This window comes from Alosa pseudoharengus, unplaced genomic scaffold (assembly GCF_046254945.1).
Source record: "Alosa pseudoharengus isolate Yale_2024_CS ecotype anadromous, Long Island Sound unplaced genomic scaffold, YU_APseudo_1.1 YU_APseudo_1.1_scf_1, whole genome shotgun sequence".
In the NCBI taxonomy this organism is placed as follows: domain Eukaryota; kingdom Metazoa; phylum Chordata; class Actinopteri; order Clupeiformes; family Clupeidae; genus Alosa; species Alosa pseudoharengus.
Window position 1 is genome coordinate 14,243,890 of NW_027468564.1, and position 23,195 is coordinate 14,267,084.

The following is a 23,195-nucleotide window of genomic DNA, read 5'->3' on the forward strand; positions in this document are numbered from 1 at the left end:
AGTTATGTCATTTCTTATATCCCGCTTGCTCCAAAACAAATAAAAGAGTGCGCATGCTGCAATAGTAAGTTACACGTGTGAAGCAATTTAGATTAAAAATAGAATGTGTTTTATTAAGAGACATGAGTATGCCTTTATATAACCTGTGTGATTCTGCTGAAGGCGAGACACTACAGGTGAATAGGCTAAAATTTTAAAATATTAGACATCACCATGAAACTTCCTCAGTTGATTACTTACACAAGTATGAACAAAAAATGTATTACAAGTTTTTGAAATTCGAATTTTTAATTATGCAAATTTGGCATTATCTCATTAAATACGTGTGGTTTTGCATATATTTTCGGTAGATAGATCTGAACATATGACAAAGCCAGGTACAAATTGTACACCAGGTACACTTTGTACCTGGAGTACACTGGTTCCTGGTGTACTCCAGGTGCCAGGAATAATTTAAATACAAATCTGTAAATATCTTCAGAAAACTGTGTATAACTGGAAAGTTTGGTGTACATAGGTGCTACATAGGCTGAGATGTTTCTACTGGAAAATGAGAAAAACTCAATTTGAGAAAACAGCTCTTGCTGAATTTCTTTGAAAACTTATTTGCTGATCTGAGATGTCAGTGTTTCTATATGTGTTGATATAGAACGGTAAAACATGCTTGTTTTTCTGACTCAAAATATGTACCGTATTTTCTGGACTATAAGTCACACTTTTTTTTCATAGTTTGGCTGGTCCTGCCACCACTTATTGTCAAGTGTGATTTATATATGAAAAAATATACAATTGAACATGTTTTTAAATATTAATTTATATTAACTGACATGAACCCTACATGAGACATTACCGTATAGCCGGACCTCAGATTCGGACAAATAAAAGCCAGTATAATGTTGTTTCAATTTAACTCATAAAAGAGCTCTTCTTAATAATTTATATTGTTGGTTGGTTTAAAATTGTTGCCAATCAAAGTCATTGTCCTACACCATGAGTCTCCAACACGTCGCTCTCAAGCTACCAGTCGCATGCCGCCCCCTTCTGAGCTAGAGGCTGAAGTCCCATCTTAAAACTCACCTCTTTTCTCTGGCTTTTAACCCCAGGTAGTGTGTTGATGGTATGTAGATGTGTTATGTGGGCAGTATATTTTATTTATTGGATTTCAGTTAGTTTTTAATCTCTTTTTAATTTTATTTTAGTTTTTATCTCTTTTTACTTTTATTTTAGTTTTTATCTCTTTTTAATTTGATTTTATACATTTATTTTAGTTAGTTTTTATCTCTTTTAATTTTAATACTTTATCCTATTATTGTGCTTCTGTGGTGTGTTAATGTGTTTCTTATCTTGCTGTACAGCACAGGAACCTTGTGTTTGTTTAAACTGTGCTATATAAATAAAGTGGATTGGATTGGATTGGATAATATCAGAGGTTTTCCTGAGACCTGATGCCTTTTCATCTGATGTTTGAGACATGACTGTAATTCCGTAAACTTGACAGCGGTTTTCCTGAGACCTGATGCCTGAGGTCTCCACCATCAGTGTGTGTGTGAATGGGTGAATGTGAAGCATGACATTGTACAGTGCTTTTGCAGGAGTCAAAAAACACTATATAAAAGTAGCCTGGGTTTTCCCATGCTGCCTTGCGCGCAATTTTATTCACGCTGCTAGACAGCCTGGATTCCATGGAGCAAATTTTCACCTCAGTTAGGGGACCAATCACAGAACGGAGGGAGGGCAGCAAGACGATGACGACACACCGAAGCCGTTATGAGCTACGTACAGACGCATTTGATAGACATTCGTAGCGCCCAATAAACGGCTCTGGGCATTCGTAAACCACATTTCAAATACGAGAAAATGAATGTCAAGTTCCCAGACCCCATCTCAATGAGATATGGTCTGACGTTAGCCAGGCTAATATAAAAGCAGTCCATTTACCATTTCTGCATTTTTGTCCTTTGTTCCTACACCTTTTCTTGCATTCTGCTATATCAGCCATCACCAAATGGCGGACCGCGGTCCGAGTCCGGACCGTGACGTGATCCTATCCGGACCCAGACCATAATAGCCTAATTTAGATGTTCACGTAAGATTTCAAAGCTGCGCTAAATGTTTCGTTGGTTAGGATAACAGCATTTACTTCAGGAGCTTCAGGAACCATCATTTCGCTTGCTGCTACTCAGCCAATGAAATCTATGAATTCTGATAAAGTCGAGTCAGTGAGTAAAGTAGCCTACTATGGAGAAGAGACTGATAGCCTGAAACAAGCGAGGAGAGGAGACGGGACGAGAAACAATCAGATGGATATCTAAGTTAACGATAAGTAAGTTATTTTCAAATCATCGATTGCTCAAAGAGGAGGAAGCTAGACAGCGAGAACAGCTTTATATAACGATACGGGGGCAATACCACCCAAAACTGTCACGTCCGTAACGCCAACTAAATATGGATGTGACAGTTTTGCGCGGAATTGCCCTGGACCTCTTCTATATATTCTGAGACAGGCGATTTTAAGCGCCAATTTGAAGCACCTCTACTATACATTGTTGGTAGTCAATACGAAAACCTCTGCAAAGTCAGCAGCCAGTTTCATCCCTTATACACACAAATGGCACACAAACTACAAATGATATTAATGTTGAAAGACAAATGAAGGACATGATAATCGCAGATGAAATAATATTGTATATCCAGTGCTATGATGGTGTCTATGTATGTTTACAATGTCTGTGTTTTTAACCAAAAGTGCTTTATTAGGTTAACAGCCTAATTATCCAATCCCACTGGTCTCCTTCACGTTTTTATTAGCAGGAGTGTTTGGCCATAACAAGGGAAGGAAGTAATGGAGGGAGGAAGGGAGGTTGGACCAATAAGATCAACTACTAAGTGTGGGCCTATTGTGAGCCTGTCACATGTCCACAGGAGCAGTTAACTATAGGGACAGGAAATGTAATCAAATGTATACCTTGTCATGTCTTGATTGATTCACTCTCACAACAATGGTCTCAAGTCTCATCAAAGTACTCTCAAATCAGATGACCTCCAACCATGTGATCCCAAATCAGCTGACCTCCAATCATGTGATCCATATCAATGTAACCAACCACAAACTGGATAGCCTATTTAAGTGAAGTTTACAGAGCATTCTAGGAGCCATTCTGTAGTCAGAATCTCCCGCACCACTCTGGTGTGTAGTCATCATCCTCTGAGCTGGTATGTTCTGATTGCTTCATATGGCTTCCTAAATGTTCCTTTAACCTGTTTTCGTAACTTTCACATTATTCATTTAGATGTACCTTCTATAATGTATTGGATGAATAGCTTGTATCTGACAAATAAATTGTTATGCTTTGACCCGCATAGTTTTCTAGAATTTCTTTAGATATCCCTCAAAGTTTAAGATGTGCCAGGGGGAAGGGCTAGGATTAGTCCCTAGGGCCGTGGGGCTAAATCAGTGAAAGTAGGCATGCTACACTCTAAGAAAAAAAGGTTCCACATGGAACCTAAAAAGGTTCCATCCTTTGATACAAATAAGGCACCCTAAATGGTTCCAAATGGAACCTTTTAAAAAGGTTCTATATGATGAACCATCAGGGGTGCCATTATTTTACATTCTAATGGTTCTAAATGGAACCATAACTACCAGGTGTGTTTTATTACTACTAGGCCTACTACTACTTATTATTATTACTATTATTATTATTATTAGTAGTAGTAGTAGTATTACTTTTATTAATTCATTATTATTCATATTCATTCATTGTGCTAATTAATGAGAAGTAGTGTATAATGTGTACGAAATGTTAAATACAAATAGACAACATCAATCAAAAATTGACACATCAGTCAAATATCATTTAAATACTGTATTCAGTATTTCTACATTAATTTACATATTCATTGCTTTAGCATATCTTTTATATTACTCGCAAAAAAATGTGTGTCATAGGACACTCAAAACAACAATAGATACATATTTACATTAATTTACATATTCATTGCTTAAACATATCTTCTATATTACTTGCATAAAAAATGTGTCATAAATACGCTCAAAACAGCAATAGTTACATTTTTACAAATTAATACATTTCAAATGATTATAAAACACACGTTATTATAACATTTTTTCCACACGCAACATTGGAGTGGAGGGTTTAGACATAGACAGGTTAAGACGTCTTTCAAAGAATAGTAATGTGTGGTGGCGGGCCTCTTTTGGGTACTGAACATCAAAAAGAAAATATAAACAAATAATACAGACAAGGCCTAAGGAGGCATCAATGTCAGGGGAGAGGCCAATGACAAATTCGCATTGGAGGGCATGTGGCACATCCATCTCTCCACTTGCTATTGTGATGCCATCCATCTTTATGGATGCTCTCCTGGCAAGGAGGGGAGTATCGCCACCCTGGAAGATGATGGTTGGAAACACGCTCAGTGGTTTCTATGCAAATGAGAAATGTACAAGGGATCTCCTGTAAGAGTCTATGATGTGAATTGACAACATAAAGCAATGTTAATTGTAATGTTAAAAACATCAAATACCTCGTCTAAACAATACAGAAACTTGGCATCCTCCTTACAAAGGGCAGGCAAAATTAGGACAGCAGCACTTTTTTGAAGGTCTGAAATGTCAAAAGAAACAAAGAATGATTTCATTAAAACATAGTTTAATGATCTTATTATTATTAAATAATTGAAGGGTGCAAGGGAAAAGAAGAAGCTGGTGACTTACCATCTGTGTTAGTATCTCGTAGGCTTGACAGCCTCTCCCTCTGACTCCCACTGTCAGCCACTCTGATGACGTTAGGGGTCAATATACTGAGGGTGTTATGCAGGCTTAGCTTGAAGTCCAGTCCAAACCGCAACTTAATTTCATGATGCATCTACAAATAAACAAACAAAACAAAACAGAGGAAATTGTAGTTACCAATAAATGGTTATAGAACTTACTACTGAACAGCACTGAACTGACATTATAGTAATACTACTATAAGACTTTGCTACTAACCAGCTCTGGCACCCAAAGAAATTGGAACATCTCCATCACCTCTTCAGTTGGCTTTGCCATTTGCTCTACCCTCTTATAGACAGTTTGCCTCATCCTGTCCATTATATGACTAATATCTGGCTGACGATGGCACAACTAATTGTTTATGGCGTTTATATGCTCTTGAAAGCTGTGGTAGTCCTCCCCAACTGCTTCAAGGTCCAACATAATCTGAAAAAAAAAAGACATGCAGAGAATGCAAAACGTATGTGAGCAATGATAATATAAATTTTCTCAAGCCAGATAGTCTTTCATTCAATCAGAAATAAATAAATAATGTAGCCGGACCTAACTGCTGTATGATTCAACATTTCATTCACAAACATATTACAAACCTCTTCTGTTGGCTCGTAATCAGAAGACATCTGGACCCCCACTCTGTACTTTTTTGCTCTCTGAAATTAGCAAAGAGAAATGTGTAATATTAAGATATCTGTACTGACAAACAGTGGCTACTGTGACTAGCTAGCATATAGACATACAGACAAGAAAACAAATGGGCTAAAGACAAGCAAGAATGTAAAAATGGCACCTGATGTCCAGGTGGGTCCTCCAAAGGCACATGGTCCACAATTCTTTGTCTTCTGACACCAAACTTTCTCTTAATCTCCTGCACCGTCGTCAAGTTTATCAAAGGAGACCTTTCCTTTTTGAACTTATTCTTAAGACACTCCAGCAGGGTCTCCTTTGAGTAAAGACATGAATTATGAGACTCAGACAGAGTCAGAGTAGTATAAGAATTCAATTGAGGAATAATGTTTTCCATAACAAAACGTTAAAAAATAACATACATAACCAGATTAGCTGTGGTCATTAAGAAATGGATATCTAGTGATCAGACACCACAGGACATCAGTGTATTTTTTATGGTTTGGGTACCTGAAAGAACAATCATTGGAATTAGAATTTTCCTACTCATGGTTTTAGTAGCAGAGGAGATGCTGAGCGTTATTATATAACTTATAACAATATGCAGGAAAAAAATAACATGTGGTCCTAAAAACCTTCATGAAAAAAATGATTGAATTAATGAAGTATACTCACCGAACCAACGATGATTTGTGTAACTTTTCCACCTCTCAAAAACAAGACTGCTTCATCAGAGGAAACAGTTGTTCAACCATCCTCTCTGTCAACCCCAGCAGTCTCCCCATCAATTTGCTGTTCTGTTAATGCAAGTATGACAATAGACTTTCATTACATTAAATATAATGCAAACAATGCAGAAATCAGGAAGATGCTGATGAAGTAGCTGTAGATGTTGCAAATATTTGGGAAGGTAAAACTTTACATCACAAATTGGACACTTAAAGATAGTCAGAGGTAATGGATACTATCTTTTTGCCATCAATTAAATTGATGGACTGAAGCCATTGACAGACATCTTCATCTAAAATGAAAAATAAGACATAGAGACATTAAGTACATATTGTAGTGAGTTAGTGAGTTCCATCCTCTTTTAGATGTCTGTATTGTCTTACAGACACCAGAGCCGTAGCGTTAGCTATACAGATGTACTAAATACATTGTAATTTGCAATGAGCCCAGCATGATACAAGAAGGAGGTTCAACTGGTAGCTATCTGTATGTGTTTCAGAAGTCTGTTATAGCACTATTGGCTACTGTTAGCTATCCTAACTTGTTGGCTGGGTTCCCTGTAATTTAACTAAACAGTCTGCTAATGAAGTATTAGTTATTGCCAAATCATTTGCATCGTATGTTAGCTGACGTTAGTAGCAGCTAGCTGATTACTCTGCTTTGCTTCTAATGCTATGTTCACTAGCTAGCGACAGCTAGCGCTAGCAGGCTAGCTGTAGATAGCTTTAACTCAATCGGGGAGAGGGAGGATATTGAACAGTAGTGTCATTCTACACAAGCTCGAAATCGTATAATCGATAGTTGATTTTATTGCCAGGCTGACAAGAAAGTACAAAACGTATCTTAATGATGGATCCAGTAACGTTAGGGTGAATCAATGTCTATGATAGTTAGCTGCTGCTAACATTATTCAACGAACCTCTAACGTTAGCTACAATTTACTACTTCTGACAGCTGACCGTCATGTGTTAACGCCCACCAACGTTTACGGGGAACGCCCCTTGCTTTTGCTTAAAGAAGTATCACTTAATGTTTCGATTTGCAGGCCACACGGGCAATGATTATGAATGGGGGGAAAGCAGAAAAAACTTTGTGCCACTTACCGTTAAATCCACTGCAGCAGAGTGAGCGTCTCCGGGAAAGGGTTCCATAAACGGTCGTTTAAGTTCAAATAATCCTCGCGAGTAAGAAATAGCACCCTTTTCAGGCAAAGGGTTCTATTTCCTTGGCAAAGAACCCCAATGGTTCTATTTAGCACCCACAAGAACCCTTTTTTCTAAGAGTGTACCAGGAGAACTGGCCATCGTATTGTACTGTGGTGGGTCACTGATTTTATTAGTAGTCTGGAATTAGACAGCTAACCTTAGCACACCCTGAACCCTCTGTAGCTTCGGTAAGATGGTCTGTCCAAATGAGTATAGTGGTCCAGGCCAGCACTATAGCCTCTGACCAACTTTCACACTAGGATCATTACTCAGTAAAAGGCGCCTCGAATTAGTCGGCCGAGGAGGGCCTCGCACACTATTCTTGGGGAAGTTGAGTCTAATTAAATAGCTAGAAGGCATTCTTGTAACAGTATCGTGGGTAAGCCTACATCGGCCTACTATGGATAGTATTATTACTTTGACTGAAACTTCTCCATATCTAGCGGGGTCGGAATCATTAGGTTAACAGGGGTTCTAAATCGTGAAGCTGTCAGCGCGCGGACAGCTTCACGATTTCCTTCGACCACTCCCAGTTCCCTCATTGGTCCTGATGAGTGACGTCTTATGTAGTCCAACAGTGCAAGAATAAGGTCTAGAGACCTAGGTCTAGTGTGGAAGCAGCTGTGGGAATAAATAGTTGAATACAATAATTTATTATTAAAACAGATTAGGCCAGACACAGAAAGTGGCTACAGCTAACTGAGCTACAATGCAAAGTCTGGGAGATGTGAAGATCAAAGAGTAAGGTGCGGCTAACACACTAATACACACACACACACACACACACACACCATGAAGAGGATGGCTAGTTACGAGAACAGCCCCACCACCAGACAGCGCGCCACGCCAGGTGGGCTTATCTCCGATTACTAGAAAGCAGTAGGCTACGCGTTAAAACAGTTAAAAAGGACTATACGCTACCAGTTGACCTGTTCCCAGTTCACATACATCCGCTACAGTTGGTCGACACTACAGCCTCGCAAGGGAGGAATCCAACATATACAAAAGCAAACAATTAAACAAAATCACACATAGGCAAAACAGCAACCAGCTGATGGCACCCCTGAAACACAGATACACCCAGATCAACTTGACATATGGCAAGGCAGTCAACATTATAATTAAACAAGGAACGGAGGAGCAAGGCTTAAATCTATCTATCTATAAGTAGTAAGTATATACGTATACTCTTTTGATCCCGTGAGCAGGGATGGATTACTGCACGGGCCTACCAGGCCCAGGGGCCCAAGGGGTCAGGGGGCCCTAAAGCCCAAGCCTTTGCAGGGAGTCATTGCCTCAATATCAACAAATCAGGATGTAGGCTATGAATCTGATTGAATTTAGTATTGGCCATCCCCAAAATGCACCAGAATACAGAAAATCACATCAAACAAATTAAAACATTTCATGGGGAGGACCCCCAACCCCCCCTCCCACATATACGACAATAAGTGGGGGGCCCTTAATACATCTGGACCCAGGGGCCCAAAAGTTCATAATCCGCCCATGCCCGTGAGGGAAATTTGGTCTCTGCATTTATCCCAATCCGTGAATTAGTGAAACACACTCAGTACACAGTGTTTACACAGTGAGGTGAAGCAGTGAGCTGCCTGGTCAGGGGCGGACCTGGACACTTTGAGGCCCAAGGCAAAGGATCCCGATCCCGATTTCTGTAATAATGGGACGCTGAGGCATACTCAAATACAACAAATATTTATTGCCATAGATGACAATCAAAAAACATTAGTAAAAACCTTTGAAAGTACAATTATGAATGGTGTGAGTGTGTGTGTGTGTGAGAGAGAGAGAGAGAGAGAGAGAGAGAGTGTAGTGTGTGTGAATATACTCTATGTAGCTATGTATGAGAGTCTGTCTGTGTAGGCTATGTGTAGAAGAGAGGGAGAGAGAGAGAGAGTGAGAGTGAGTGTGTGCGTGCGAACTAAATGAGGTGTTCGATCTTCCAAAAAGCCGACATCCACAACAATAAACAGCGTCTGCACTGACCAAATAAACTAGCCATTTTCTGTTTATTTTTTCTCCATTTTTCATGGTCATGTAATAATGTTCAACCGTGAATCTTCTGGGTGGTTTATCTGCATTTTGGGGGAATTCAAAGTTCTTAATTAGCACATAGCCTTTTTTAACGATTTCAACTCGCTCTGCATCTCTTACGGTGTCTGGCCATAACGCAGGGTCGTCACTGATAACTGTAGTGCTACTAGGTATCGTGCTAGGGCTACTCACGTACTGGTTTCGTTTGCACCCAAAGCTTCTGCTACTGAAATGGTGTCCGTAGCAGCACCAACAGCACCAGTGCGGACTTCGGCAGTGACCGTGATCTTGTCCGACTGTTTCACTTAGATCAACATTATAATCATCATCATCATCAGAAGAATATGTAGGCCTAGTGCAAGAGCTATCCAAATTACTTTCTTCCGTGGAAGAATTCTTCGACTGGAAGAAGTTGGTTAATTTAGGCAATTTCTTTCTAAATTCTTCCTCCTCAATTTTTCTTTTATCACTTCCACTCTGGAAACGTTTCATGGCTGCTGTCAATCGCTCAACTCCACACCTCACCAAGACCTCGTTCAGATCAGGCGCGCCTGCAGGTGTACGTCCGTACGCACTGTGCGTACCATCAGGCTCAACAACGAGAGAAAATTTCCCTTAGTGTGTGTAATGTGTATTCACACTAAATTGGCCCACCATACCTTCCCAACTATGCACAGTATCCGATTAGCTGATTAGGGTGTGCGTACCATAGCATTAATTCCTGCAGGCGCCCCTGGTTCAGATAGCTAGTTGCTGCTATGGTGACAGGAAGCGGACCTGCAGTAATTTGATTTTATGATGAGTTTATGAGCAATCATGAGGCAAAATATTTGTTCAATCTTTATTATGGATTAGAATATATTGCTTGGATGCTGTGATCATTTATTTAAAAAAAAAAAAAACGAAATATGATACAGGGATGACGAGGCCCCCTGGTGGCTGAGGCCCCAGGCAATTGCTTGACCATGCCTAATGGCAGGTCCACCCCTGTGCCTGGTACAACAGCGGAGCTCGGGGAGCAGTGAGGGGTCAGGTGCCTTGCTCAAGGGCACTTCAGCCGTTCCTACTGGTCGGAGTTCGAACCGGCAACCCTCCGGTTACAAGTCCGAAGCGCTAACCAGTAGGCCACGACTGCCCACAATCCTCCGCCCTATCTAACAAGCAATCAGCTCGTCCCTCCCCTTAATCAATGTTGCCTGCTCCACTATGCTACTCTTCAGTATTCCTCTACACATGCATGTATACAGAAACACAAGACTTATGCGATACAAGCCGTACACACACTTTATGGACATGAAGTTAGAGAAGAGAGAGGAAGAGTGACACCTGGATTCTGACATCAGTAAATGAATGGGGATCAGTGTTACATCAGTAAATGAATGGGGAGGAAAGAGTTAAACATTCATGACAAGACGAGTTGCTTTGCTCTTGATAGTATGACCACGCCTTAACCTCCCTAGACAGAGCAAGTCCAGACAGTTCTCTACCAGGAGCGTCTGAGACTCCAGGAAATAACAAGAGAATACAACTCAAAACTGTAAGTTCCTTTGTTTACTAAATATGAACTGTTTGCGATGATTGTTACATTGGAGGTGTTTGTACATAACATGTAAGGGATAATGTATAGAACGCCGGTCATTACTGGGAAAATAAGTCCCGACAGGGCGAACCTTGTTCCGCCCTGAAGGGACTTATTTTCACAGTATTGACCGGCGTTCTATACATTATCCCGCTTATTATACGGCTACTTGCCAAAACGAAATAATAAACTCCCCACGATATCACTTTAGCCTACATAACTTAGCCTATTTGTTACCGTTCATCGTGGCATTTGCTGAGAAACAAATAGTTTGCAACAGCACACGCTGCTGAACTTGAATCAAACATTCTTTAGAACACAGCTGATCAACCGTCTGCTTTCACGTTTGAATGAAGTTCCAGTCCTTGCGTAGTGATATGAAAGACGTATCAGAAGCACAAAACCCGTTGCCATTGACAGCGGTGATTATATGTTTGCAGCGGTAATTACATGATATATCTTACCGCTAGAACTTTGGGAAATCCCATTCAAGTCAATGGAGCGTTCTACTAGCATTGTGAAGAGCCGTATAATAACACAACATAGTAAGTATATGTAATGTTTGTATACTATTTGTATACTATTTACTATATTGTGCTCACGTTTTACTAGATTGTGCACTAATTTTACAAAAAGATATCTATCTATCTATCTATCTATCTAAATCAGTAGGCTAAGTTTGGATATCAAGTAAATCACAAAATGATGGTGGCATATTACTTTGAAATTGCGAAGATTTGTTTTGTTTTAGCTCTGACATGGAGGACCAGAAATTCAACATTTGCGTACTCTTGGATGATCTTTCTGAGAAAGAATTGAATCGGTTTAAAAGGTTTTTAACAGCTAAGCTGTTGGATCGGTATGATGGTATACAATGGGGGAATCTGGAGAAAAAAGACGTAACAGAAACTGTATGGCTTATGGAGCATCATTACGGCACTACAGACTTGTTAAACATCACAAGACACATACTGGAGAAGATCGCTCGTAGAGACCTCATCGAGAAACTTCAGATACCAAAGGGGTAGGCTATGACAACCAATCTAACCAGTAAATAGAGTTCAATGCTATGAACAAGGCACTATATTCAGGTGTGTAGCCGTCTATATAGATGCATAGAATATAATAAAATAGATTATCATACTATTTAAAGGAGAATTCCAGCTAATTTTCATAAATGTGAGTTTAGCATGCTTAGTTACAGCTGCTTGTCAATATTGACTAGATTACTCGTGTGTGCCTTATTCATTCTATTGAGTCTGACACTAAATGTTTGCAAAATCCCGATGTAAATGGAAAAGTTTTCCAAGACTCAAAAGTGTTTGTCTCAAGGAGAAGTACGAACCTTTAATTTAACTAACTACGCAGAAAACATTATGAACGGCATGATTCACACATATATCAGCAGCCTTTTAACTATGTTAAAATTGCAAGGGTTCCCTAACGCCTTAAAGTGACAGACACTCAACACCCCCTAACTCCCCCCCCGCCACCACAACAAATTGACTCCAATTCTGTGGGAAACACTAGCCTGGGTGTTCCCATGCTGCCTTGTGCGCGATTTGATCCACGCTGCTAAGGCAGCCTGGAGACCATGGAGCAAATTTTCGCCTGAGATAGGCGACCAATCACAGAACAAGGGGGAAAGCAAGACGATGATGAGCTATGCACAGACGCATTTGATAGACATACGTGGCACCCAATAAACGGATCTGGGCATTTTTTTTCAAATACGAGAAAATTAATGTTTGGTTCCCAGACCACGTGGTGGCGCTAGCCAGGCTAGGGAAACACTGCACCCCACATTAAACTTAACGTCATGTGTGACCTATTTTAAATTTATCTCTGTTCGTCTTGTAGTGCTTCGGAAGCAACAGTGGGTGAGGATTCTCACAGTGAAAATAGTGGTAAGGCCGGTAGTCATTTCCTATAAGCCTTTATTCAGACACCAATATCTTCAGAGCCTCAGAGAATAGTTTGTTCATCTCTCTGAGTGAAGGAAGCATTATTAAACCAAGTGTATACAGGATAAGACCCTTAAATCCAACCTCAGTGTCACATTATGAGAGAATCAATGATGAAGATAACTCTTATATACCTATACACCAGTGATGATTGAAGGGAAAATTGAACTTTTAGCGCTTGTGGACAGTGTGTCTGTAACATGCACTCTTAGTGAAGCTGCCAAACCATAATGTCTATCTGTCCCTTACATTGGACTTTGAATATAAGGGACATTTTCAACATTGGTTTTCTGCCTTCCTGCCTCAGGCCTTCCCAATAGTTTTACACCATATGTTTAGACAAGTGTACACACAGCAACCCCGATATTTGCCACTATTAATAACTTGTAAAATAATTTGTTAATGTCCTCATTTCTCTTAGCATCAGATGCTAGTTTTTCCATATGCTTAATTATATCTTTGAGCTAATTTGTCTTCATGTCTACATGTCCTTACATCTCATTCAGTAGCCCCAACCACCAAACCAGTCTCCCAGAAGTGGATACAACACAGCACAAGATGGAAGTCTCAACTACAAAAGCTCATGGAATCAAACACTGTGAAGAGAGTGGGGTCTCTTATTTTTCTCGAGGAATACCTCATTGCCCAGGGCAGCCAGGGAACGGGTATATATCTGGGCCTGAGAGAGGGTGTTGAGGTGGCCATTAAGAGAGTGGTCAGGGCAAACTTTGTAATTATACAAGAGGAGATGAAAATCCTACAGGACCCCAATCTGGAAAGCCCGTACCTTGTGCGCTGTGTGGACTCTGCAAAGGATGAAGACTTCTTTTACATCGCCCTGCAGCTGTGCGAGTACAGCCTGGATGAATACCTAGAAGAGAACAAGCCAGCGGGCGGTCAGCTAAAACAGATAGCTCAGGATGTGCTCCTGGGTCTGCAGGTCCTTCATAAAGCTGGAGTGATCCATAGAGACATCAAGCCCCATAATGTTTTAATTGGTAAGAAAATATTTTATTTGTTCTATAATATTTTTTATTTGATCTATATTCCTATTTGTTCTATTAAACTCACAGGGCCCGATTTACGTACATATGCAAACACAGCGTTATCAGCGCCATGGCCAAACCGCAAAAAGCGCACGCTGTGCCTCTTCATTTTACGTGCTATGTATCATACCTGTAGCTCATTGGGTAATCAGCGTCTTTCTCCGCCCCCTACTGCAATTTCTGAATGTTCCCAACTGAACGGCATACTTCAATCACAAGCATAGTTTAATGAAGTCAACTGATGATAACATTAAAAGGAATCAAACGTTTATTGATCATGAAATAATAAAATACATGATAAAATATCAACAAGCAGGGAGATAATGAAGAGCAGTAGTTCTACTCAAAACACTTGTGCACGTAGGGTATGACAGATTTAATAGTCAAATCTAGCAAGTAGGAAAGTTTAAGTGTGTGACGTGAAAGTAAGACATAAGTGAAAGTTGAGGCTGCTTTTGACATAGTTGAGGTTGATTTTGATATAGTACAAAAAAGCAAAACTGGTGCTCTGAATACTGATTCTGTTGTCTTTGCAAGTTTCTCTTATTGATGCATTTAACTTCAATTTGGAATAACACCTGCTTTTACAAGGCGGAAATATTTCACCGAAAAACAGACGTGCACTTTCATGGCCAGTTTTCATACATGCAGGAGAATATCTAATTGCATTTTACACTTCTCCTCCCATCTTTTTACACTTTCCCCTGACTCTCATAAGAAAGCTTATACCATGGTCTAGGTTGAAAAGGGTGTCGTATAAAAAGTGATATACTACACATATGAAGTAGATCTGGTAAAAAAAAGTTTAATTGCCGTTCCATATCAATACTTATGAATGGTAACTATAACAACGATAGTAGGACGATAGTTGATCCTGGAGGCAGGCTTCGCAACAATGGAATCATTGGAAAGTAACGATTTTAGCTGTTAAACTTATTTAGTATTAATAATTGATTTCATATGTATTTATTTCGTAAGTGACCATGGTATAAACGGGATAATGCGCTTCAATGCGTCCATTATCAGAAATAAATGGACTTCACGGAAGGAACCGTCCTCCACTTCGCGTCGGACGGTTCACGCCTCCGCGTTGTCCATTTATTTCTGATAATGGACATCTCGTCGGGCATTATCCCTTACATATGCATGAAGCGATAGGTAGTCTGCGGTTTTACCTAAGTGCGGCCTGTTAGTAAATACACCTCAGGTATGTCTATCCCACAAAGTTATGGAAGTTACCATACATAGTTGCACATCACAGTATATGACCGCCGCCCAGTCCAGCACATTTTTTCCACAAAAATAAGTCACGCTGAAAGGCATATATGATTCTAAATGTCTCACTGAATTGCATTATGCACACTCAATTCTCACTGGTATCTGCTAGACTACAAGTACCAAAACATGATTAGTTCATAGATTTCACATGTAAAATTAATTTTATACAACCCCACCTCCATCTTGCCTGTTCATAATTCTGAGAAATTCTTGAATTGTGTGCATGTGTACATGTTTATGTTATGTGTGTGTGTGTGTGTGTGTGTGTGTGTGTGTGTGTGTGTGTGCATGTGCTTATGTGTGTGCCTGCGTATGTGCCTGTGTGTGTGCATGTGCATGCATGCCTACATATATCTACTGTGTGAGTATGTCATACGTATGATTACTGTGAATGTATGTGTGTGCGTGTGTATCTGTCTATGCACAGGTGTGCATATGGAGTGGGTTAACATGACCCCTGGAGGCAAACATACCCACAAAATTGGTCATCCTAGGTCCTACGGTTCTCAAGATATTCATAGAAAACTCTGTTGGTGTACGGTCACTAAATAATAATAACTAAACAATAAATTATTTTATTGTATGGCCCCCCATGAACGAAACGAAACTTGACATGCATTCGGAGGGTGTCATAATGATCCTACACTTTCAATTTTGTTCAGTTTTGACCATGTCAGCCAGAGATATTGTGATTAAAACACCTAATTTTTTGCTTTTTAATTTTTAACTAGGTGGCGCTATACATGAAATAAGTGTAAATGGGATGGGTTGACATGGCCCCTTAAGACCAACATACAAAAAAAGGTGGTCCTCCTAGGCCCTACAGTTCTCGAGATATTCACAGAAAACTGTCTCCTGCCACCTACAGGCCAGTTGGTGTACAGTAACATAAATTAATTTAATGTGTGGCCCCCCATGAATGGAATTCCACGAAACTTGGCGTGCATTCAGAGGGTGTCATAATGATCCTACACTTCCAATTTTGTGCAGTTTTGACCATGTTAGGTCACAGATACCTGCGATTACAACACCTCATTTTTACTTTTTTGTTTTTAACTAGGTGGTGCTATACATGACATGAGTGGTTATGGAATGGGTTGACATGGCCCCTTAAGATCAACATTCCTAAACCCTATGGTTCTCGAGATATTCACAGAAAACTGTGTCTGCCCTACCCTTCTTTCGGGGGATCCAGTCCAGCGGGGGGGCTACAGATGAAAATGAAAAACGATGGTTCCATGCTATCCATGTGGGGCTACATGCCCACCAAGTTTCGTGTACCCCGGTCTTTCAGTGTCCCGGGACTCATTGACGGAAATTTGGCCATGCCGAAAAAGAAAGAAAAAAAAAAAATCTGACTAAACCTATATGACCGCCGCTTCGCTGCGCGGCGGTCATAATAAAAAACGTGCCATGAATTGGAAGTTTTTATAATTATAAATCCTCAAATTATGACCTGGTTCTATTATTTACTTAGGCTACACAAAGCACGGGGCTTTATTTGGGGGAGGCTTAATCGAGGCAGGTCTTTATTTCTACGTGTTATTGTGAGGCATGCATTTCGTTTGAAACTGCATACCAGCGGTAGGCATGGGCGGACTGGCCATCTGGCATACCGGGCATTTTCCCGGTGGGCAGACACACCTTTTGGGCTGATAGAATAGGCTATATAACTTAATTATTTTGGCCAACGATCGGCCCAAAGGAAGGACAATCAACGGTCCATTGGTTACATTTCCATATTGACACTTGACTGATCCAATAACAACTCACGCCAGGCCGCACCCCTCCCATTTTGGCTCAGAGTCAGGATTCTGTGAGCGTATCAAAAGTTACCGGTAATCGAAGTTGCCTACACAAAATTGCGGCGGGTGCCGGTAGTGACATTTTTATTAACATTTGATTAACACCAATGTGTTTTTTGCAAGTAGGCTAGCATATATCAGCAACATGTTGAAGTTTGTTAAGTTTGAACGAGGATGTAAGCAAGCATACAGAGCAGAGGGACAGTAAGCAGGTGGTGGAGAGTGTAGAGACTAGTTGAGGCTACATGATAAGAACTCAGTGATGGAGTAGGTAGGCTATGTGTGACATGCCATGCTGACGATGATGATTATGATGACTTATTCATTGTGATAATGTAATGATAACATAGTAAGGCTGTGCTGTGATTATAATAACAAATAGCGCAACTTAAATTTTCTAAATGAATGATTTGCAAACCCGGACAGCAAAAGAGTGTCAAATCGACGTTACTGTAGGTCAATTGGTCAGATTGATCAGTGTCCGTCAGACGCCAAAAATTCAACATTGATGGCATGAGTGGTGGTTGGTCTCTCAAAGTAGAGAAGGTTTCTATCTGGGAAGGGTTATCATGGTGAAGATGGGCTAAAAGACTGTACACTGACAGAAGTGTAGGCTACAAAACATGCACAAGCCAACTAAGCTATATATAACCTATACAATAGGCTACTGGAAGACACTTTAGATAATTAGTTCATGTAGCTATACTGTTTCTAAATGTACCAGGAATATAGGTAGGTAGTGTGGCCTACAGGAATAAAATATTTCCAGCAACAGCCCTGTTTATTTCATGTTGTTTCAGTTGTTCTACAGTGATAACTGGTATAAATTACATTAATGTCTACGACAATCTGGGTAATTTAACTCTTCACACATAGGCTTCAGTAATTTTTGGTGCTGCATTCAATTGAGCATTGTATAGTTTAAATGTAGCCTATTGAATAATTTGAAATGATAGGCTACCTCTGATCAGTCAGAGTGATAACCAATGAGGCCTACATCACTTTCAAAGTCAAAGTCAAAGTCAAAGTCAGCTTTATTGTCAATTTCTTCACATGTTCCAGACATACAAAGAGATCGAAATTACGTTTCTCACTATCCCACGGTGGAGACAAGACATATTTTAACAATTTTAAGTCCACAGACAAACATAACATTCAAGTAAACAAAAAAGTAAGTAAATAAGTAAATAAGAGGGCACATATAATGAAAAAAATAAGAGCAGCAAAATTTGGTTGAAATTGTGCATAGACAGTCAATAAAATAAAATACTAGTGCAAAGTCAGGCCAATAAGAGGCTGAGGTAGTTCTGTTTGACCTAAGTAAGAAATAAAGTGGCATAGTGGTGCAAGTTATGTAAGAGCAGCAGAAGTGTTGTGTTTCCAGGACAACAACAACAAGTTGCAAAGTGTACAAGTGTGCAAGTGGAGTGGTGCAGGCGGCCATTTGTGATTCCAATGTCCAGGATGTTATGTAGCTGAGGGTGGAGGGGGGAGAGGAGGGAGAGAGTTCAGCATCCTAACAGCTTGGTGTATGAAGCTGTTGGTGAGTCTGGTAGTGCGGGAGCGCAGGCTTCTGTACCTCTTCCCAGAGGGCAGTAGATCAAACAGATTGTGAGCGGGGTGACTTGCATCACTCACAATTTTGGTCGCCTTGCGGGTGAGGTGGGTGGTGTAAATGTCCTTCAGGGAGGGGAGTGAAGCACCAATAATCCTTCCAGCTGTGTTCACTATGCGCTGCAGGGCTTTCCTGTTGTATTCAGTGCAGCTTCCGCCCCACACAGCGATACAGCTGGAGAGGATGCTCTCAATGGTGCCTCGGTAGAATGTGGTCATGATGGCTGGTGGAGCACTTGCTCGCCTGAGTTTCCGCAGGAAGTACAGGCGGCGCTGAGCTCTCTTCGCCAGTGATGCTGTGTTGGTGGTCCAGGAGAGGTCTTCACTGATGTGCACCCCCAGGAATTTGGTGCTGCTCGCTCTCTCCACCACAGCACCGTCGATGGTCAGTGGCAGGTGTTGGGTGTGACCTCTCCGGAAGTCAACAACAATCTCTTTGGTCTTGCTGACGTTCAGCAGGAGGTTGTTGTCCCTGCACCACGTGGTCAGATGGTCGACCTCCAACCTGTATTGAGTCTCGTCGCCCTTGGTGATGAGACCCACCAGAGTTGTGTCGTCAGCAAATTTCACTATGTGATTGTTGCTGTAGGTTGCAGTGCAGTCATGCGTCAGCAGGGTGAAGAGCAGCGGACTGAGCACGCAGCCTTGGGGGGCCCCTGTGCTCAGTGTGATGCTGCTTGAGGTATTGTTGCCAACACGTACTACTTGAGGCCTCTGACAGAGGAAGTCCAGTAGCCAGTTGCAGAGGTAGGTACTGAGTCCCAGTTTGTCAAGTTTGCAGATGAGTTGTTGTGGTATTATGGTGTTGAATGCAGAACTGAAGTCTATAAACAGCAATCTCACATATGAGTCTCTTTTTTCCAGGTGGGTGAGGGCTGGGTGGAGGGCAGAGCAGATTGCATCCTCTGTAGACCGTTTGGCTCGGTATGCAAACTGGAAGGGGTCCAGGGTGGGGGGGAGAATGGATTTGATATGTGACATGACAAGCCGCTCAAAGCACTTCATGATGATGGGTGTCAGTGCCACAGGGCGGTAGTCATTGAAGCAGGATGGAGCAGTTTTCTTCGGCACAGGTATGATGGTGGCAGCTTTGAAACAAGATGGGACGATGGCTTGCTTCAGGGAAGTGTTAAAGATGTCTGTGAAGACATCCTTAAGCTCCCCTGCGCAGTCCTTCAGCGCACGACCAGGGATGTTGTCTGGACCTGTTGCCTTACGGGTGTTGATAGCAGCAAGTGTCCTCTTCACGCTGTCGGCAGAGAGGCACAGGGGCTGCTCATGTAGAGGGGGATGGGTCTTCTGTGGGCAGGTGCTGTTTTGTGCTTCAAAGCGAGCAAAGAAGCGGTTCAGGTTGTTGAGCAGAGGGATGTTGCTCTCGCAGCTCTGTGGCGCGGGCTTGTAGTCCGTGAGGGCCTGAATGCCCTGCCATAGGCTTTGTGCGTTCCTGCTGTCTTTGAAGTGGGTGGTTATCTTGTGAGTGTATTCCTTTTTTGCTTCCTTGATGCCACGGGACAGGTTGGCTCTCGCTGTTCTCATGCCAGTTTCATCCCCAGCTCTGTAGGCTTTGTCTCTGGCCCTCAGCAGCCTGAGGACATCCCCTGTCAGCCATGGCTTCCAGTTAGCCAGTTAGCAATTTCAGTGCTTCATGACAGTTGAACATATATGTATATTTAAGGGTAATGCAAAGATTTTGTATTTAATTAGGTGTGCCAGACCGATTTGAGGGCCACTTGGGCCAAATATGCCAGGGCCTGGCGGTAGGGTATCAAAAGCATATGATTTTCGGTTTGGTTTGGGATTTAATTTACTTTTTTTGGACTGTTTGTTTATATTGCTAAATGTTGGGACTAATAGGCAATAGGGGGGTATTTGATGGTTCACTAGTTTCATGTAGTTGAAAGAGTGTGAATTCCATCCACTGTGTTTATTGCGAGACAGGCAATTAATTCAGTCATTGAACGTGCGCTGCGCTGTGCTGTAATGGAAACCTTACTGTGTATAGCCCAGTAGGCCCGTAGCCTAAATTGAGTTATTTTTTTTAATTATGCATGATTTAGCCTACTTTTTTTAAATTAAATTTGTAGGCTGGAATGCCTCGCGGCAACAATCGTGTTTAAATGTAGCGGCTTCAGCCTCTGGCAAGCTCAGAGGAGGAGGGCAAAGAGAGAGACGTGTTGAGAATAAAAATTACAAAGAAGTCCGCACACTAGAGCTCCATTCATTTTTTTCTTTTTATTCACCACATGTGACTTTTCGGGACACACTGCCCTTCCTCAGACAAGTCAAGTACAAGTATGTGTACATCTAATGTCTGAGGAAGGGCAGTGTGTCCCGAAAAGTCACATGTGGTGAATAAAAAGAAAAAAATGAATGGAGCTCTAGTGTGCGGACTTCTTTGTAATTTTTATTGTCACTTTTTGAGTCCAGCACCTACTTTTTTAACATTTAGATGTGCGCACCTTTTTCTACATTATTGAGCGACGTGTTGAGACCCATTAGGACAACGACTTTTCATTGGCAAAAGTATTAAACCAACCAACAATATAAAATATTAAGAAGAGCTCTTTAATTTCATTGAGTTAAATCAAAACAATGTCTTTTAGTGCACGTGGACTGATAGCCATAGGCTACTAGCAATTATCATCCCGGCCATAATTTGAGGATTTAGGGGTAGGATATGCAGCAATTTAAACTATTACTAACTGTCACTATTTAAATTATAAAAATAATATATTTGCACCTAAAATTACATACCCATGGCCCTGAATCTGATCAACTTGGTCTCAAACAGAAAACATTTGACATTTCTATTTAAAAGCAAAATTTTCAGGCATTATTATGGACAACTATGTACATACTTCATCTTTATGTGAATATTCCAACACAGTGTTTACATTAAATTTAATATTTTATGATTATTATGATTTATCAATATTTTCAAAAGGTCATACCATTTGACATGTAACCTAAGCTTGCCTAAAACACTATTATGTTACTTTTTTAAGAGAGTTGCTAACCTTGACTCGTAGCAGTTGGGGTCTTAAAGGGTCCTTCTCTATGACATGATTTCATGTCACATAATCCTGTTACATAATACATACAAAAAAAGGTTGCTCCTTAAATGGTGGTTACACCACTTGACATTTCAAGTGGTTGATGTGACAGACATGATTCCCCATATTAATTAAAACATTAAGAACAATGAGGTTTCATTCCTTGTATTAAATATAGAAAAGTTATTGTGCAAGATCATGCCAGATTATTGTAGAAGGGATTTTGGAGAGAATTTCACATTTTTTTCAGCAAGTGTAATTATTTGGTTCATGTTTTTGTGGTTACACTGTGATGACAATTTTACCCAAATTCAGTTAATATTCTTTAAAAATTAAATAAATCCAAAACAGAAAGCACACTTTAATGGACAGAGAAACGGGGTAGAAATACATAGATCAATTAACAGAAAGACAGGACTAGACAAAACCAACGAGAAAAAAAAACGGGAACAGGTGTGGAAGCAGAAATGAAGGGAAAACTAACAAGACAGGAAGACAGGAAGCAAAGACCAAATAAGGGAAAATGGGTGGAGACAGTCACATGACAGCAGACAGGTAAACACAGAGCACATGACAAAAAGCAATACACAGAATGACCACCAGGGTGGCACAAAGTCAACAGTTCAGTCCAGATCCTGACAAAGATTAGGGTTTGATGAAAATGATGTTTGAAAATAATTTGTCGATAATTTTTGATTAGTCGATAATTTTAAATATATCTAACCCATATCTACACAAACAAATGAGCGTCACATCATTATAAATATCATAGACAGTTGTTGACTGTTGGGTAACATCAATTCTATCCAGACATGGGGGGGGGTGATCCTAAAGATCTACAGCTGGCTGACTTTGTTTTGCAACTGCAGATGTGAGTGGACAGGCTCGGCTGGCTGACTTTGGCCTGAGTCGCAAGCTGAATACAACTCAGACCCACAAGAGCACAGACCGAGCAGGAACCCAGTACTGGGAGGCAGCAGAGATACTACAGGCACATCGTAAGAAGAAAGGTCCATCTAAAGATCAATCTATGCAGTACAGAAAGAGCACTGACATTCAGGTCAGATTTCAAGATGTTACTGATTTCCTGTCTATAGCTTTGAAAATTAGTATGTTGAGAAGACCTTTAACTAATTTCCTGTCCCTAGGTGGCTGGCATGTTGGTGTACTACATTCTCACCATGGGAGAGCACCATCCATTTGGGGAACACCCCCATGATCCTATGTGTGTGGCCAACATTCTGAATGGGACACCCTCATTGGATGAGATAACAGATGAGGAAGCCAAGGATCTGATTGGGTTGATGATCTGTAAAGATCCAGAGCAGAGACCAAGAGTGGAGGAATGCCTTCAGCACACCTACTTCTGCGGAAAAAGGAGGTACTGGACTGTTCACCATACACACGCATGAATACACCCACTGACATATTCAGACCAGAGACAGTTG

General features: G+C 40.8%; 1 protein-coding gene and 1 long non-coding RNA gene across 13 annotated transcripts in view; one reads left to right on the forward strand and one right to left on the reverse strand.

Moving 5' to 3' along the window:
• The first annotated feature begins 2,232 nt into the window (after positions 1 to 2,232).
• LOC143121611 (uncharacterized) overlaps positions 2,233 to 23,195 on the forward strand; it is a 37,343-nt gene continuing 16,380 nt past the window's right edge. For 5 of the 12 annotated variants that reach the window (XM_076282057.1, XM_076282075.1, XM_076282094.1 and 2 more), the window contains exons 1-7: positions 2,233 to 2,323; positions 10,869 to 10,945; positions 11,739 to 12,011; positions 12,848 to 12,894; positions 13,458 to 13,949; positions 22,617 to 22,807; positions 22,896 to 23,128. In XM_076282057.1, the coding sequence (XP_076138172.1) occupies positions 11,746 to 12,011; positions 12,848 to 12,894; positions 13,458 to 13,949; positions 22,617 to 22,807; positions 22,896 to 23,128 (1,229 nt within the window). In that variant the 5' untranslated portion in view covers positions 2,233 to 2,323; positions 10,869 to 10,945; positions 11,739 to 11,745. The remainder of the gene's footprint in view (positions 2,324 to 10,868; positions 10,946 to 11,738; positions 12,012 to 12,847; positions 12,895 to 13,457; positions 13,950 to 22,616; positions 22,808 to 22,895; positions 23,129 to 23,195) is intronic. The other 7 variants (XM_076282065.1, XM_076282109.1, XM_076282135.1 and 4 more) reach the window with 7 other exon arrangements.
• On the reverse strand, positions 4,115 to 6,078 carry LOC143121663 (uncharacterized). Its single transcript, XR_012986526.1, has 4 exons — positions 5,845 to 6,078; positions 4,739 to 5,738; positions 4,549 to 4,628; positions 4,115 to 4,447 (listed from the first exon to the last, which is right to left on the reverse strand). It is a non-coding gene; the product is annotated as an uncharacterized LOC143121663 (long non-coding RNA).